The sequence below is a fragment of the Drosophila arizonae genome, chromosome 3 (assembly GCF_054131065.1).
Source record: "Drosophila arizonae isolate 15081-1271.41 chromosome 3, UAZ_ARI_1.0, whole genome shotgun sequence".
Classification (NCBI taxonomy): Eukaryota; Metazoa; Arthropoda; class Insecta; order Diptera; family Drosophilidae; genus Drosophila; species Drosophila arizonae.
The window spans coordinates 32739653-32753645 of NC_142923.1; the positions used below are offsets into that span (position 1 = coordinate 32739653).

A 13993-nucleotide genomic window follows, 5' to 3' on the forward strand; every position below is an offset into this window, starting at 1 on the left:
TAAGTGGGTTTTCTCGATAAAGCATGATAAATTTGGAAGTCCAACCAAATATAAGGCGAGACTTGTAGCTCGAGGTTTTACACAGGAATACATGCTTGATTATGAGGAAACATTTGCTCTAGCATCTAGCTTGCGTCTTATACTAGCTCTAGCTTGCGTCTTATACTATCTCTGTCAAATCAATTTGATTTGAAAGGTCACCACATGGACCTTAAGACCGCATTTTTAAATGGAGAACTTAAAGAGGAAATTTATATGCTTGTTCCTCAAGGCCTATCATATGGAAATGATAAAGTTTGTAAATTAAATAAAGCTCTTTATGGACTAAAGCAAGCAGCTAGATTTATTTATTTATTTATTTCTTAAAGCTATTGACAAAAACGAGAGTCAATTTTAATTTAAAAAAGCCTATACAAAGTACACGATATAATTTCAAATAGTAACACCAACCCGATGGGGGTATTTTATTTGCCAGTCCGGCCGGCTATGCCCACGTCTCACAGCCAAATATGGTCAGTGATACTATTGAAGCTATGAAAAGAAAGTGTTAGTAAGAAACTTAAAAAAATAAAATATTAAAATGTTGGTTATTAACAATATCTAGCACAATTAAAATAATTCTTAAAATAATAATAAAAATAATAATAATAATATAAAAAAAAAAAAAAATAAATAAATAAAAGTTAAAAAAACAATAATAAAAAAAAGAAAATAAGAAGAGATAAAGTATAGAAAAAGAAAAAGGACGGTAATAAAAGAAGTTGCAAGAAAAGTTAATAAAAAGAATAAGAAATAATAAAAAGAAAAGAGAAAGGGAAGAGCCAAAAATAGAGTATAAGAATAGAATTGAGAAATCACTAACACAACATTAGCAGCAAAAACGTATGCCAATGCTTATGCCTGGGCATTGTGAGTGATTTCCCTAAGATAAGCTGATAGTACACTTTTTATTTTAGGAGAGAGCTCTAAGGAAAAAACGTGATAATATTTATTAAAATTAACACAAAGAACATGAAACGCACTGTGCAAAGAATAATCCCTAGTGCACACAGGTAAATGAAGCGGACGATAGTGTCTAGTTGCTCGGGACGGAACCAAAAAATTTAGACGACCCAACAAAGAGGACGAATCAATATCACCACTAATCAATTTATGCAGAAAAACAATTCCTAAAATTGTTCTGCGATTGGTTAGCGATGGAAGATCAATTAGCTGGAGCCTACTATGATAAGACGGTAATCGTAAATTACTGTCCCATCTAAGCTCTCTTAAGGCAAAGAGAAGAAACTGTTTTTGGACCGATTCGATACGATCCTGATACAGTTTATGTTGCGGAGACCATACGACAGAGCAATACTCTAGAATAGGACGCACAAGCGAAGTAAATAAGCGCTTGGTAATAAAAGGATCTTTAAATTCCTTAGACCAACGTTTAATAAAGCCAAGCACACTTTTGGCTTCATTAATGATGGTAAAAATATGAAGATTAAAGTTAAGTTTACAGTCAAAGAACACACCAAGATCTTTGACTGTAAAGATGCGTCGTAAGGAAATATTGCTAATTTTATAATCAACAATTAGAAGAACGGTACGACTGAAGGTCATTGTCATACACTTTGAGCAATTTAGGTCAAGCTGGTTTGCCACACACCAAAGTTGAAATGCATTTAGGTCATCTTGAAGGTGAAGATGTCCATTTGCCCTGGAGTATGGAAGGCAAAGTTTTACATCATCAGCATACATAAATATAGTGGAGTACGAGATACAACTAGGAAGGTCGTTTATAAAAAGGGAAAAGAGCAATGGGCCCAAATGGCTACCCTGAGGTACACCAGACGAAACAAAGATAAGTTTAGACATAGCTGTTCTCAGCAAGACTCTTTGGGTTCTACCCGTTAAATAGGATGAAATCCAAGAGACAAGACTGGGTGAAAATCCTAAGCGTTCAAGCTTAAGAATTAGTATGTGATGATGTACTGAGTCAAATGCTTTACTGAAGTCCGTATAAATAACATCGGTTTGCATTTTTTTGGAAAAGCGAAGTGAACTCAAGTAAATTAGAGGACGTAGATCGATTTTGAACAAAACCATGTTGAGATGGTTGAATAATCGATTTGCAAAAATGCTGCAAGGCCGATGTTATGATTTTCTCAAATAACTTCGGAATAGCAGATAATTTCGCGATGCCTCTATAATTGGAAATATCAGATCTTCCACCTTTTTTATATAAGGGAATGATAAAAGATTCTTTCCAAATTGAAGGGAACACAGAAGTATCCAAGGACAAGTTAAACAATTTTAGTAATTGTGACTGAAGAGAAACACTGCACTCTTTAATCACACAACTAGGAATATTATCAGCACCAGGAGAGAAAGATGATTTCAATGTCCTAATGGCTGCAGCCAGAGAGGATGCAGTAACTTTGGGAGTATTTATAGATCCATATTCAGGAAGAGAATAAGGATATGAGTTGCTGTAGAGATCAGGAGAAGAATAAGTGGATTGAAAAAAATCAGCAAATAGATCAGAGGAATCCTGATCATTGCATGTTTTTTCACCTCCAAGGACAAATGAGGACGGCAAACCAGAGGATTTACGCTTCGAGTTTACAAATGAGAAAAATTGTTTGGGATCTCGAGTAAACTGACGTTTGCAACGTGTAAGATAATTCTCATAACAGCTAGAATTTAAAAGATTGAAGTTTGACTTGGCAATGGAATATTTGGACCAGTCAATACTTGAACCAGACTTTTTGTAATTTTTAAAACATTTAGTTTTAATGTTTCTCAAGTTCGACAGAGTTTTGGTGAACCAAGGTGGCTTATTTGAAACTGGCGAAATACGGCGGAGATACACATAAATACACAAACATCCAGAATAGAGTTTAAGGTAGAATAAAAAAACGATGCTGCTAAATTAATATCAACCGATTCATATAAAATAATATCTAATAACAGCGACTAAGTTTAGAAGGCATTGGTGTAGTAGAGGGAGGATTATCGATAGTTAATAAAACCTCTAAAGTGGGGTGATATATATCCTCAGGTAAGGAGAAAGGAGTTGATCTCGCGACATTAATGAGCGAATCATGATTAACAAACACAAGATCAAGAGTGCGATTAAGATGGTTTGAAATAGAGTTCATCTGAAACATAGACAGGTTAAACAATTCATCAAAAAGATAGTGATCAATTGTCGGAATAAAGTAATTTGCATTACAAGTTGAAGACCAAAAAGTGTTCGGAATATTAAAATCACCCAACACAAGAAGACAATCTCTATCATTTACATGTTCATTAACTTGTTTAATACAATTTATGTGGTGAGCATAAACTTGTACATCAGAAGAGGGAGGGATATAAGAACATGTGATGTATAATGAGCACGATGGGAGAGTTAATTTAACCGCTATAATCTCCACATCATGAAGGGACGAAAAGGTAAACAATTCAGAGTGGATAATGGACTTACCCGCAATTAACACCCCACCACCTCTGCGCGACGAACGGTCGAGTCGATAAATAGTGAAATTACTTGAAAGAATTTCACTATTATGAATATTACTACTTAGCCATTTTTCAGTGAAAGCGATAATATCATATTGTACACTGAAACTATGCAAGAAAAGACTTTTAAGTTTTGAGTTTAAGCCACGTACATTTTGATAAATCAGGGACAGCTGAGAAGAGGTTTGTAAGTAATTTAGTTTTTTGGTACAACGTTTGATGAAGACTGCACCGAAGGTAAATTTACTGAAATGGGCATCGATCTGTTACGATTTTTGGGTTTAAATTCATGAACAACTACATGAGGTGGCCAGAAATTAGGATCACAAAGGGTTTTAAAGTATTCTACAGGCACATTGATTTTGAACGAAGCAATTTCACGCGGTGTCGCAAAACTAAACTTCGATATAAAAACATTAGCCGGAATCTTATTTGAGATAAAAGCCGATACTGCCTCAATGGTAGTGTCAGATGAAAGCCTAGATAAGAAAACTTGCTTTCTAGGAGAGACAACAGATAAGGTAATGCTCTGAGAGGCTGACTTATTGTCACTCTTTGTTTGAGCAACAATAGAAGTAACATCCAAATTTGGGACAGGGGCTTGAGTTTCAATAGAAGCCTCAATAGGAGAAACAGATATGGGACAAGGTGAAGGAGGATCTAGAGAATTGGGAGCCGACGACAAAACAGAAGCGCAAGGTGAGGGAGGAGCAAGCGAATTAGGTGACGGTACTATTACAGAAGGAGTTACCGACGACAAAGGAGTATCCAATTGAGAGAGAGGACTTTCAAAGCCGTACTGATTTAAGATTTCCTCAGCAGCAGCCATGTCACTGGTCAACTGCATAGAAATCTTCCTCAGTTTTAAAAATTGAGCCCTCACAGCACTATACATTTTAGAAAAGTTTATTTGTTTTTCCAAGCAAATCGGACAAGACCAGCGTATGCCTCCACTACCAGCTTTAGAAGTAGACATAATCTTGTCATATTCACGCCCAGTAAGACCTGCACACTTAGTATGCATCATGTTATCACACAGCCAGCAACTTATAAATTGCGCTTGTGCAGAATCAACTGTTTGCCTGAAAGTGCAAGCTTTTTTGCAGCAACTCATATTGGCAATTGGGATAGATCACAAAATTACTGAATGTAAACAGAAATGTAAGCACCAAGAGAGGTATAAATGTGTTGAGAGCGAGTCCAACAACAAACAGCCGTTACAGAGCGCAACGAAAATATATGTTGAGAGAGCGAGTCAACAACAGAGCAGATCAAAAGTCCTCAGCGAGAGAGTATACTTGCACACCACAAAAATCAAAGATTCAAGAGAGGCAAATACAACAACCGTAGATAGTGAGAGCAACTTATGCACACACTCACACAAACTTAGAAAGAGTGAACTGGGGAGAGCGCCAACAAATAGAAACACTAAAGCAGAAATGCAAATAATGAAACTAATGAACCGACACTGCACACAAAGCTTCACAAATTAAACAAGTAAGAAAGCTCTAGTCGAGACTGCTCGACTAGGAGATACCCTGAACCCTCTAATCTGATATTCTAATCATTCTGCACTTCTTTTATGCACACATACATACAGATGCATCCACACGCACGCATAAGCCTGCGCTCTGCTAACTGCGTAGTAAGCAGCGACTGCGCTTGGGCTGCGCTGCAGTGTGGGCAATATTATGAGAATTTATTTGTCGAATAATTTCTTTTGTAAACATATGATCTTAATGAAACTTTCAGAGTGTAATCATATGGTTAAAATGTGTGTACATTCCAAAGCACAAGTCTCTAGTACTTGAAATGCGTTTTTTAAAAATTGGGGGAGAAGGGGGCGTGGTATCCAAAATCTGTAAATCACAAAATCTTTGTATCGATTAACTTTATATACAACACAAATTTAAAGACTCCAGGTCTAAAAATGTTCAAATTAGACTGAAAAAACAAAATCAATTTTTCGATTATTCTCGATAAAAAAGTTATCGGACGAATTATCGAAAAAATAAAGCAAACTCGTACTGCGTATGGTACACACGAGTATGCATGCCAAATTTCAGCTCTCTAGCTCTTATAACTTCTGAGATCGACGCACTCATACGGACGGACGGACGGACGGACAGACGGACAGGGCTATATCGACTCAGCTCGTCACGCTGATCAAGAATATATATACTTTGTGGGGTCTGCCACGCCTCCTTCTGCCCGTTACATACTTTTTCACAAAACCATTATACCCTGATTTCCCATTTTCAATGGGTTCAGGGTATAAAAAGCAAATTATTAAAAACACAGTGAACAACGGATCAAACCTTGCACAGGAAAATATAGATATTTGCTATATACAACCGAACCGCAATTATGTGAAATTTAATAAGAATAATTAACTAAGAAAACAAGAATAATTGAAGAGCACAATAGTAAACACGTCTGTTAACTCTCACTGAGAACTCTCTCATGTTTGTTATAGGTGTTTGAAAAAGCACTGAAAGAAATTGGATTTGTAAGCTCTGAAGTTGACAGTTATATAATTGATAATGGAGACATTTTAAAAAATATTTATGTACTTTTATATGTAGACGACATAATTATAGCAACGAAAACCTCGAAACTATGTCTAATTTTAAATCATTTTTAAAGGGCAAATTTAGGATGATTGATTTAATGGAAAATAAATTTTTATTGGAACTAAAATAGGCAGGAGTGGAGATAGGTTAAGTCTTTGTCAGTCAACTTATATTAAAAACGCTTTAGAAAGATTTAATATGCATGAGTCTAAGCCAGTTAGTACCCCACTTGCAAATAAACTTAATTATGAAGCATTAAACTCAGAGGAGGAATGCGATGCTCCTTGTCGAAACTTTATTGGTTGCCTTATGTACATAATGATAATGTACGCGCCCTGATTTATGTACATCAGTAAGCATTTTGAGCAGATATGCCAGCAAAAATAACAAAGAACTATGGCAATGCCTGAAAAGAGTTCTTAGATACCTGAAAGGTACAATTGATTTGAAATTAACGTATGTTAACAGTTCAAACTTTGAGAATGTTATTGTTGGATATGCTGACTCGGATTGGGCAGGTTTTGAAAGTGACAGGAAAAGTACGACTGGGTACATATTTAAAATGTTTGACTTAAATCTGATTTGCTGGAATTGTGGGAAACAAAATTCAGTAGCGGCTTCTTCTGCAGAAGCAGAATACATGGCTTTATTTGAAGCAGTCAGGGAAGCTTTATGGCTTAAGTCATTAATGCAAGGAATAAAGTTTAAAATATACAAGCCAATTAAAATCTATGAAGACAACCAAGGTTGCATTAACATTGCGAATAACCCAACATGCCACAAACGCACGAAACACATTGATATTAAATATCATTTTTCACGGGAACAAATTGCAAATAAACTAATTATTGTTGAGTTTATTTCTACAAATGTTCAGCTGGCGTATATGATGACAAAGCCTCTACCAGCAATGAGATTCCTAAGTCTGCGTGATCAGATTTGTCTGACTGAAGATTAACTAACAAAATGCTCTATGAAGCTTTTTGTATGGAATCTATTTTTGTTTCTTGAATTCATATTGAATGTTAAATTCTTATCTTAGTTTAATTTTTCTTTAATTTTCAATTGAAATTTAAATAATATTAGTATTATTTAAAATGGTCTGGTTGGGTTTTGTCTGGGTTTCCCCAATCCGTCGCAACGAATGTTGGACCATGTTATTGTAATTACTCCCCAGAAAGGTACAGCACAGTGAGTTAAGAAATCATGTACAATTAAATTAATGTATCATAATTTTTTTTTAAATTAAATTTTTGTTATATCGATGTTTCTTTTGAGGAGGTGTGTTGAATATTAAATTTCATCACTATGTTTTGAAACACTCATGTTGCAGCATATAACAATAGTTTGCAACATTGTGAAATTCATTTTCATGCAAAAGCAACATCGATCGTAATGTTGAATGTCGCGAGTCGCGACGCTAGTCTAGAATTTGTCTGACGAATTTGACTAGCACGCATTGAATGTTGCTGCGTCGCGATTTGTCTTGTTGCGATTCTTGAGCTGTGTAGATCGATGTGCTGTGCCGTGCTTAAATCAAAATATAAGTCGTAATACAAAGTATAACAACTACTGTGTAATCTTATTTCGGGCCTGGTTTTTCAACAGTTTTAGTTGACTCTAGTATTGTCAATATCCTTAAATAAAATTAAAAAAAATCTATATATTTAAAACTATATTTGTATTCAATTTCTTTTTTAGCTGGTTTGGATTGAATCACCTACAAATCCACTTATAAAAGTAGCGGACATCGAAGCGATTGCAAAAATATGCCATCAGGTTGGAGATATAATAGTAGCAGTAGACAATACATTTCTTACCTCATACTTTCAAAGACCTCTCGATTTGGGGGCAGATCTAGTTTGCTATTCATTATCAAAATATATGAATGGGCATACGGATGTTGTTATGGGAGGAATAACAATGAACTGTGGCGATCTATATACTAGATTAAAATTTTTACAAAACGGTAAAACTAAACCTATTATTCAAAATTAGTATTTATTTATTATTTTATATTATTTATTATTTCAGCGGTTGGTATTGTTCCATCTCCGTTTGATTGTTATCAAGTTAACCGCAGTCTGAAAACATTATCATTGCGCATGCAAAAACATCAGCAAAATGCACTCGAGATTGCAAAATTTCTTGAATCGCATAATTTTGTTGAAAAAGTTCTCCATCCAGCGCTGGAATCCCATCCACATCATTCTATTGCTCTTAAACAAACATATGGCTATAGTGGAGTATTTTCCTTTTATATCAAAGGATCCCTAAAGCATTCTACAGCATTTTTAAAAGCCCTAAAGGTGTTTACATTAGCCGAGAGTCTTGGAGGATACGAAAGTTTGGCTGAGTTACCGTAAGTATTCGTAAATATTAGATAATGTAGAAGAACACATCATTTAATTGTTGACTCAAATTGAGACAACGCACTTAATTTATAATATTATATGCTATATTCTACATAATGCACTGAGACTTTTTCAACTTATTTTTTAGATCAATCATGACACACGCCTCTGTTCCTTTTGAAGACCGAAAAGCGTTGGGTATTACTGATGCTCTTATTCGTTTGTCAGTCGGGCTAGAGGACTCTGATGATTTAATAAACGATCTAGGTTGTGCTTTGGATATTGCAGCCCAAGTTGAAACTCAAGATAAATCAAATTAGGCTAAAATTTTGTGTAAAATGGTAAAATGTGAAAAAAATTGATATATATAAATTTGTAGTATATGATGTAATTAAACCTTTTTTTTTAACATTCGGGGCATTTTTCCATGATATTAAAGTAAACATTTATTTTATTACTGATTGGATGGACGGACGGACACACGGACATGGCTATATCGATTCATACTTTATGGGATCAGTCACGCTTGACTGTTACATAAACAAGTCAGATGCTCTAGTCGAGTCTGTTCAACTGCGGGATCCGCTGAACCTTTCGAGCAACTGATATTCCAATATTTATTCACACATGCCACACACGGATATACACAGGCATACGCACGAGCTATAAAACCAACGATTGTTCTGAAACAAAACACTTTTATACGATAATGCTGATAAAGAAGAAGTCAGCATGATCGAACGTAAGTACTTGGGTCAAAAACACAGTATTAGAAAAAAAGTATGAGATCAGTATAATCGTGCCAAAGCACTTTCAAAAGAACTGCTTGCCATAGCAAAAGTGGCATTTGTGTCACTACCGCTTCCGCTTCAAATAAAAAATTAACAAAATAATAAAACCATACCAGTCATTTATATGCACTGGGACAATTTTTTATGGGTCGTCTTAAGATTCAACTGTAAGAGAACTACAGTTCTCCAAATAAATTCGAATTAAAATAAAGTGTTTAAAATATAAAAATCTGGTATTTTAAATCCCTAATTGGCGCATCCGATATCGAACAAAAACGTTCCGAAATAACAAATTAATCTATAAAAGTGAACACACTAACTACAACCACTGACCAAACAACACATAGACTAGACATGTAGAGCAACGTTTTTCCACGCCGCAAAATCTGTGTAGCAGGTCCCGGCCAACTTCGTATTCGCTCGGCTTGGTATTGGCTGGCTCGGGTAATGAAAGATAGCACGACGAAATCAGTGCGCTCTAAGCACGCAAACGAGATGGTCATGCATGCGCTTTGCGTTTTTTGTCTTACTCTCCCTCTGTCTCTCTCTCTCTCTCTCTCGCGCTCTCTCTCTCTCTCTCTCTCTCTCTCTCTCTCTCTCTCTCTCCTCTCTCTCTCTCTCTCTCTCTCTCTCTCTCTCTCTCTCTCTCTCTCTCTCTCTCTCTCTCTCTCTCTCTCTCTCTCTCTCTGTGGGCTCTCAAATCATGAAGCTCAGCAGCGCACAAAAATTTAAATTTCTTCGCGACGGTCCCAGCTCTTTCCTTTTGAGTAAGAGCATTTGCATTTGGTCGGTCTTACGGACTGTCATAACCACTTTACACAGATGTACTATGTATGAACATACATAGTTATGTACATAAGTACATTTATATATTATTATTGCTAATCATGTTTATAAATGTGTTTATATCCGTAAATAATTATATATCATTAAAATTATTTTATACACATTTTCACTACTAACTTTATTAAATGCTATGCAATATATGAAATACATACATATGTCATATTGCACTCAAGCTTTACTCATTATTTTCAAAAATTTCTAATTAAGTCATAATGGCCCATTTGATAGTCACCCTACGATTCAAATCACACAAAATTTACAAACTACTAAATCCAGAGACAATTAGCTTGCCATCCCATACAAGCATACACATACACAAATGTATGTATGCATGTGCTCACTTCACAAGGCAGACCAACGGCAAATTTTGGGCTGATGATAGACGAAAATACTGAGAAAGAATTGAATTTAATTTCAAAACAAGTAAGAAAGTTATAGTCGAGACTGCTCGACTACTAGATCCCCTGAACCCTTCGAGCAATAGATATTTCGATAAATTTTCGCGTCTTTCAGCTTACACAAGAAACACGCACACACACACACACACACACGCACACACAGGCATACATACACACACACGCATACATACACACATACACAAACACATACACACACAATCACCCACGCATAAACATGCATGGGCTGCAGTGTGCGCTTAATATGAGAATTTAATTGTCTAATAACTTTTTTTATGGACATACGATCTTCATGAAACTTTCAGATTATGATTATAACATGGCTATGCATGTACTTGCCAAAGCACGTCTCTAGTATTTGAAATACGTTTTTTACAAACATGAGGGTGAGGAGTGGATATGGGGGTGGGGGTAAATTTTATCAAAAACCGAAATTGTATAAATTGCATATAAGCATACATTAAAAATTTGGAGACTAGCAATAAAGGTGTAGGAGATATAATTTTATAACTGGTTTTCGATAAGGGTTTTTTATCGATAAAAAGATCGGGATGACCTATCGATTTTTAATGATAAACTTGATATCCGCGCTGTAATCACGGACATTTAAAAAAAAAAATTTGAAGTCTCTAGCTCTTATATCTTCGGAAATCGACGCGTTCATACATACGGACAGACGAACAGACAGACAGACGGACAGACGGACAGGGCCAAATCAACTCAGCTCGTCGCCCTGATCAAGAATATATATACTTTGAGGGGTCTGCCACGCCTCCTTCTCCCTGTTACATACATTTCAACAAAACCATTATACCCTGATTTCCCATTGAAAATGGGTTTTTGTTAAAATTTACCCCCCCCCCTTAAATTCACCCCCTCACCCTCACTTTTGTAAAAAGCGTATTTCAAATACTAGAGACTTGTGCTTTGGCAATTACATGCATATTCATGTTATAATCATAATCTAAAAGTTTCCATAAAAAAAGTTATTAAACAATTAAGTTCCCATAATAAGTGCACACTGCCGCCCATGCGTGTTTATACTTGTGTGTGTATGTGAGTGTGTGTATGCGTTTGTGTCTGTATGCGTGTGTGTGTATGTATGCCTGTGTATGCGTACGTGTGTGTGTGTGTGTGCGTGTTTCTTGTGTAAACTGAAAGACGCGAAAAATTATTGAAATATCTATTGCTCCAAGGGTTCAGGGGATCCCGTAGTCGAGCAGTCTCGACTAGAGCTTTCTTACTTGTTTCATACATATTTCGTTTTTTATAAAATAGATATTTTATTGGGAAGGTGCGAGCTTGACTGAATGGCACTTAATACTTTTCTTAGTCAAATAATTTTATAAGTTTAAATTTGTTTCTTCTTTAATAGCCCTCAAATACATATACGCAAATGCATACATATTTATATATGTATATTTATAAGTCTGCACGCATAGCATCAAGCATTCCAGCCTTATACACGCGCTCATTTGTATGTGTGTATGTATGTACACATAATTGCGTACTCTAGCATATTCTAAGAATCGCGCTGCGATTGATTTGTCTTTGCATTGTTTTTTAATTTCCTGCCGCTACACTGGCTTTTCTTTGCTATGTGACGTCATACCAACTACTGTTAATCGAAACGACGCGGTGGTGCTGTAGGCTGAAGCGCCGACGATCTTTATTTTAGATATTTTGAAATGAACATGCTATTCGGCTTGGGTGCGAGTTCAAATCCCGCGAAAAACACTTTTTGTAAATTGAAAATTTTTGTTATTTTAGCTTCTTTTATATATATTTTTTTAATTCATAAAAATATTTCTTTTTGTATTATGAATATCTATTAAGCTTATTTATATGTACAAATGCATAAATATATGGCTGACGCATATAAATGTCGCAAGTCGGGCACTATAAATGCCGATTGCCACGTCCCTAGTGGCCGCAGACTCCTCATTTTTAGCCAATTCTTAGAACAAGCAACTGGTTACCTATATGCAAAATTTGAATTCTTACGCCCAAAAAATGAGAAAATTACAGGGTATTTTTCGATATGCCACGCCCCTAAAGAGGCTTAAAAATTATTTTTGGGGCATCGATAGAGGAGGCTACCAGTAACTAAATTATCCAAATTTGAAGCTTCTAGCTCTTAAACTGTAGGAGATATAAACTTTTGAGGTTTGCCACGCCCCCTGTGGGCTGACATATATCTACCATAGCTCGTTAGACGTGGGTGATCAACCCGCGTATATATACAAAATTTCAGGTCTCTAGCATCAATAGTATCACTAACCAGAGAACACATAGACTAGACAACTAGTGGAAAGCTTTTTGCACGCTTTTTTTGAGGCTTTAGCACCCCAGACAGCTTTGGACTCGCTCGGCTCCTTACTTTTAGGTTCGAGCTACGAAAAAATACGAACGCACAATCATTTCGCTTCATGCGCTCGACTGAGATGGTCAACTTTTGAACAAAAGATCCCTCTATGCTCAATGTTTCCCTTGCTCTCTCTCTCTCTCTCTCGATGCTCACTGCTCTCTCGAATGTGTATATGTATGTATACATGTGAGGCTCACATTGTGAGCACAAGCAGCAGCTCACGAAAATTGAAATTTCTTCGCAGCAATAACCCATGCCTTCCCTTATGTGTGGAGAGTATACCGAACTTTTCAAACCGTTTGCCATGTGTTTTCGTTATTATTTGTGGGAAGGGTATAAAAGGGTTGGTGCGCATAATGAAAATGTTTTCGCGACGAGCATGCACACACACACTGTCCCTTGCTACATGTACTATGTACTGCATGTGAGCACAAGTAGCGCTCACAAGAATTGAAATTTCTTCGCAACAAGAACCCATGTCTTCCCTTCTGAGTGAAGAGTATACCGAACTTTTCAAACCGTTTGCCATGTGTTTTCGTTATTATTTGTGGGAAGGGTATAAAAGGGTTGGTGCGCATAATGAAAATGTTTTCGCGACGAGCATGCACACATACACTGTCCCTTGCTACATGTACTATGAGCATTTGTATGCCTGTGTGCAATGCCCTTGCTGGCTATAGCAATTTGAAATCCTAGCATTTGCATTTGCTCGATCTTGTGAAGTGCTCACACTTACATAAATATGTTTGATTGTGTGTACGCAGGGGCCGCGATGCTCACAAATGATGGGGTAATCATTGTAGAAGCAATTCAGTGCCTTTATATGTATGTGCGTGTGTGTATGTTTATAAGTGTATGCATGCGACATGAGCATTGACGTGTGCCTACGACAACTTAGAATTGTGTGAACGATTTTGGGTTTGACCGGAAGAGGCGCGCTTATATTTAAGTAGATGATTTTATTTCAATGATCGTGGGTTTGCCTATCAGAATGATTTTTGCTAGAAATGTAGTACCTGATCAATCCCAGTGGCCAAATTGGAATGCGATTTTCGATCCCTTTGTACCTGCACATATACAGGTGAAATTTACCTTTTTAATAAAAAGTATATGTATGTACATACATACATATACTGGC

The 13993-nt window shown here is 36.2% G+C and overlaps 1 protein-coding gene across 1 annotated transcript in view; it reads left to right on the forward strand.

Moving 5' to 3' along the window:
* Cth (Cystathionine gamma-lyase) overlaps window positions 1–8845 on the forward strand; it is a 42240-nt gene extending 33395 nt beyond the window's left edge. Inside the window, exons 4-6 of the mRNA XM_089465327.1 lie at window positions 7782–8049; window positions 8115–8442; window positions 8583–8845. Of these exons, the coding sequence (XP_089321453.1) occupies window positions 7782–8049; window positions 8115–8442; window positions 8583–8754 (768 nt within the window). The 3' untranslated portion in view covers window positions 8755–8845. The remainder of the gene's footprint in view (window positions 1–7781; window positions 8050–8114; window positions 8443–8582) is intronic.
* Window positions 8846–13993: the final 5148 nt, after the last annotated feature.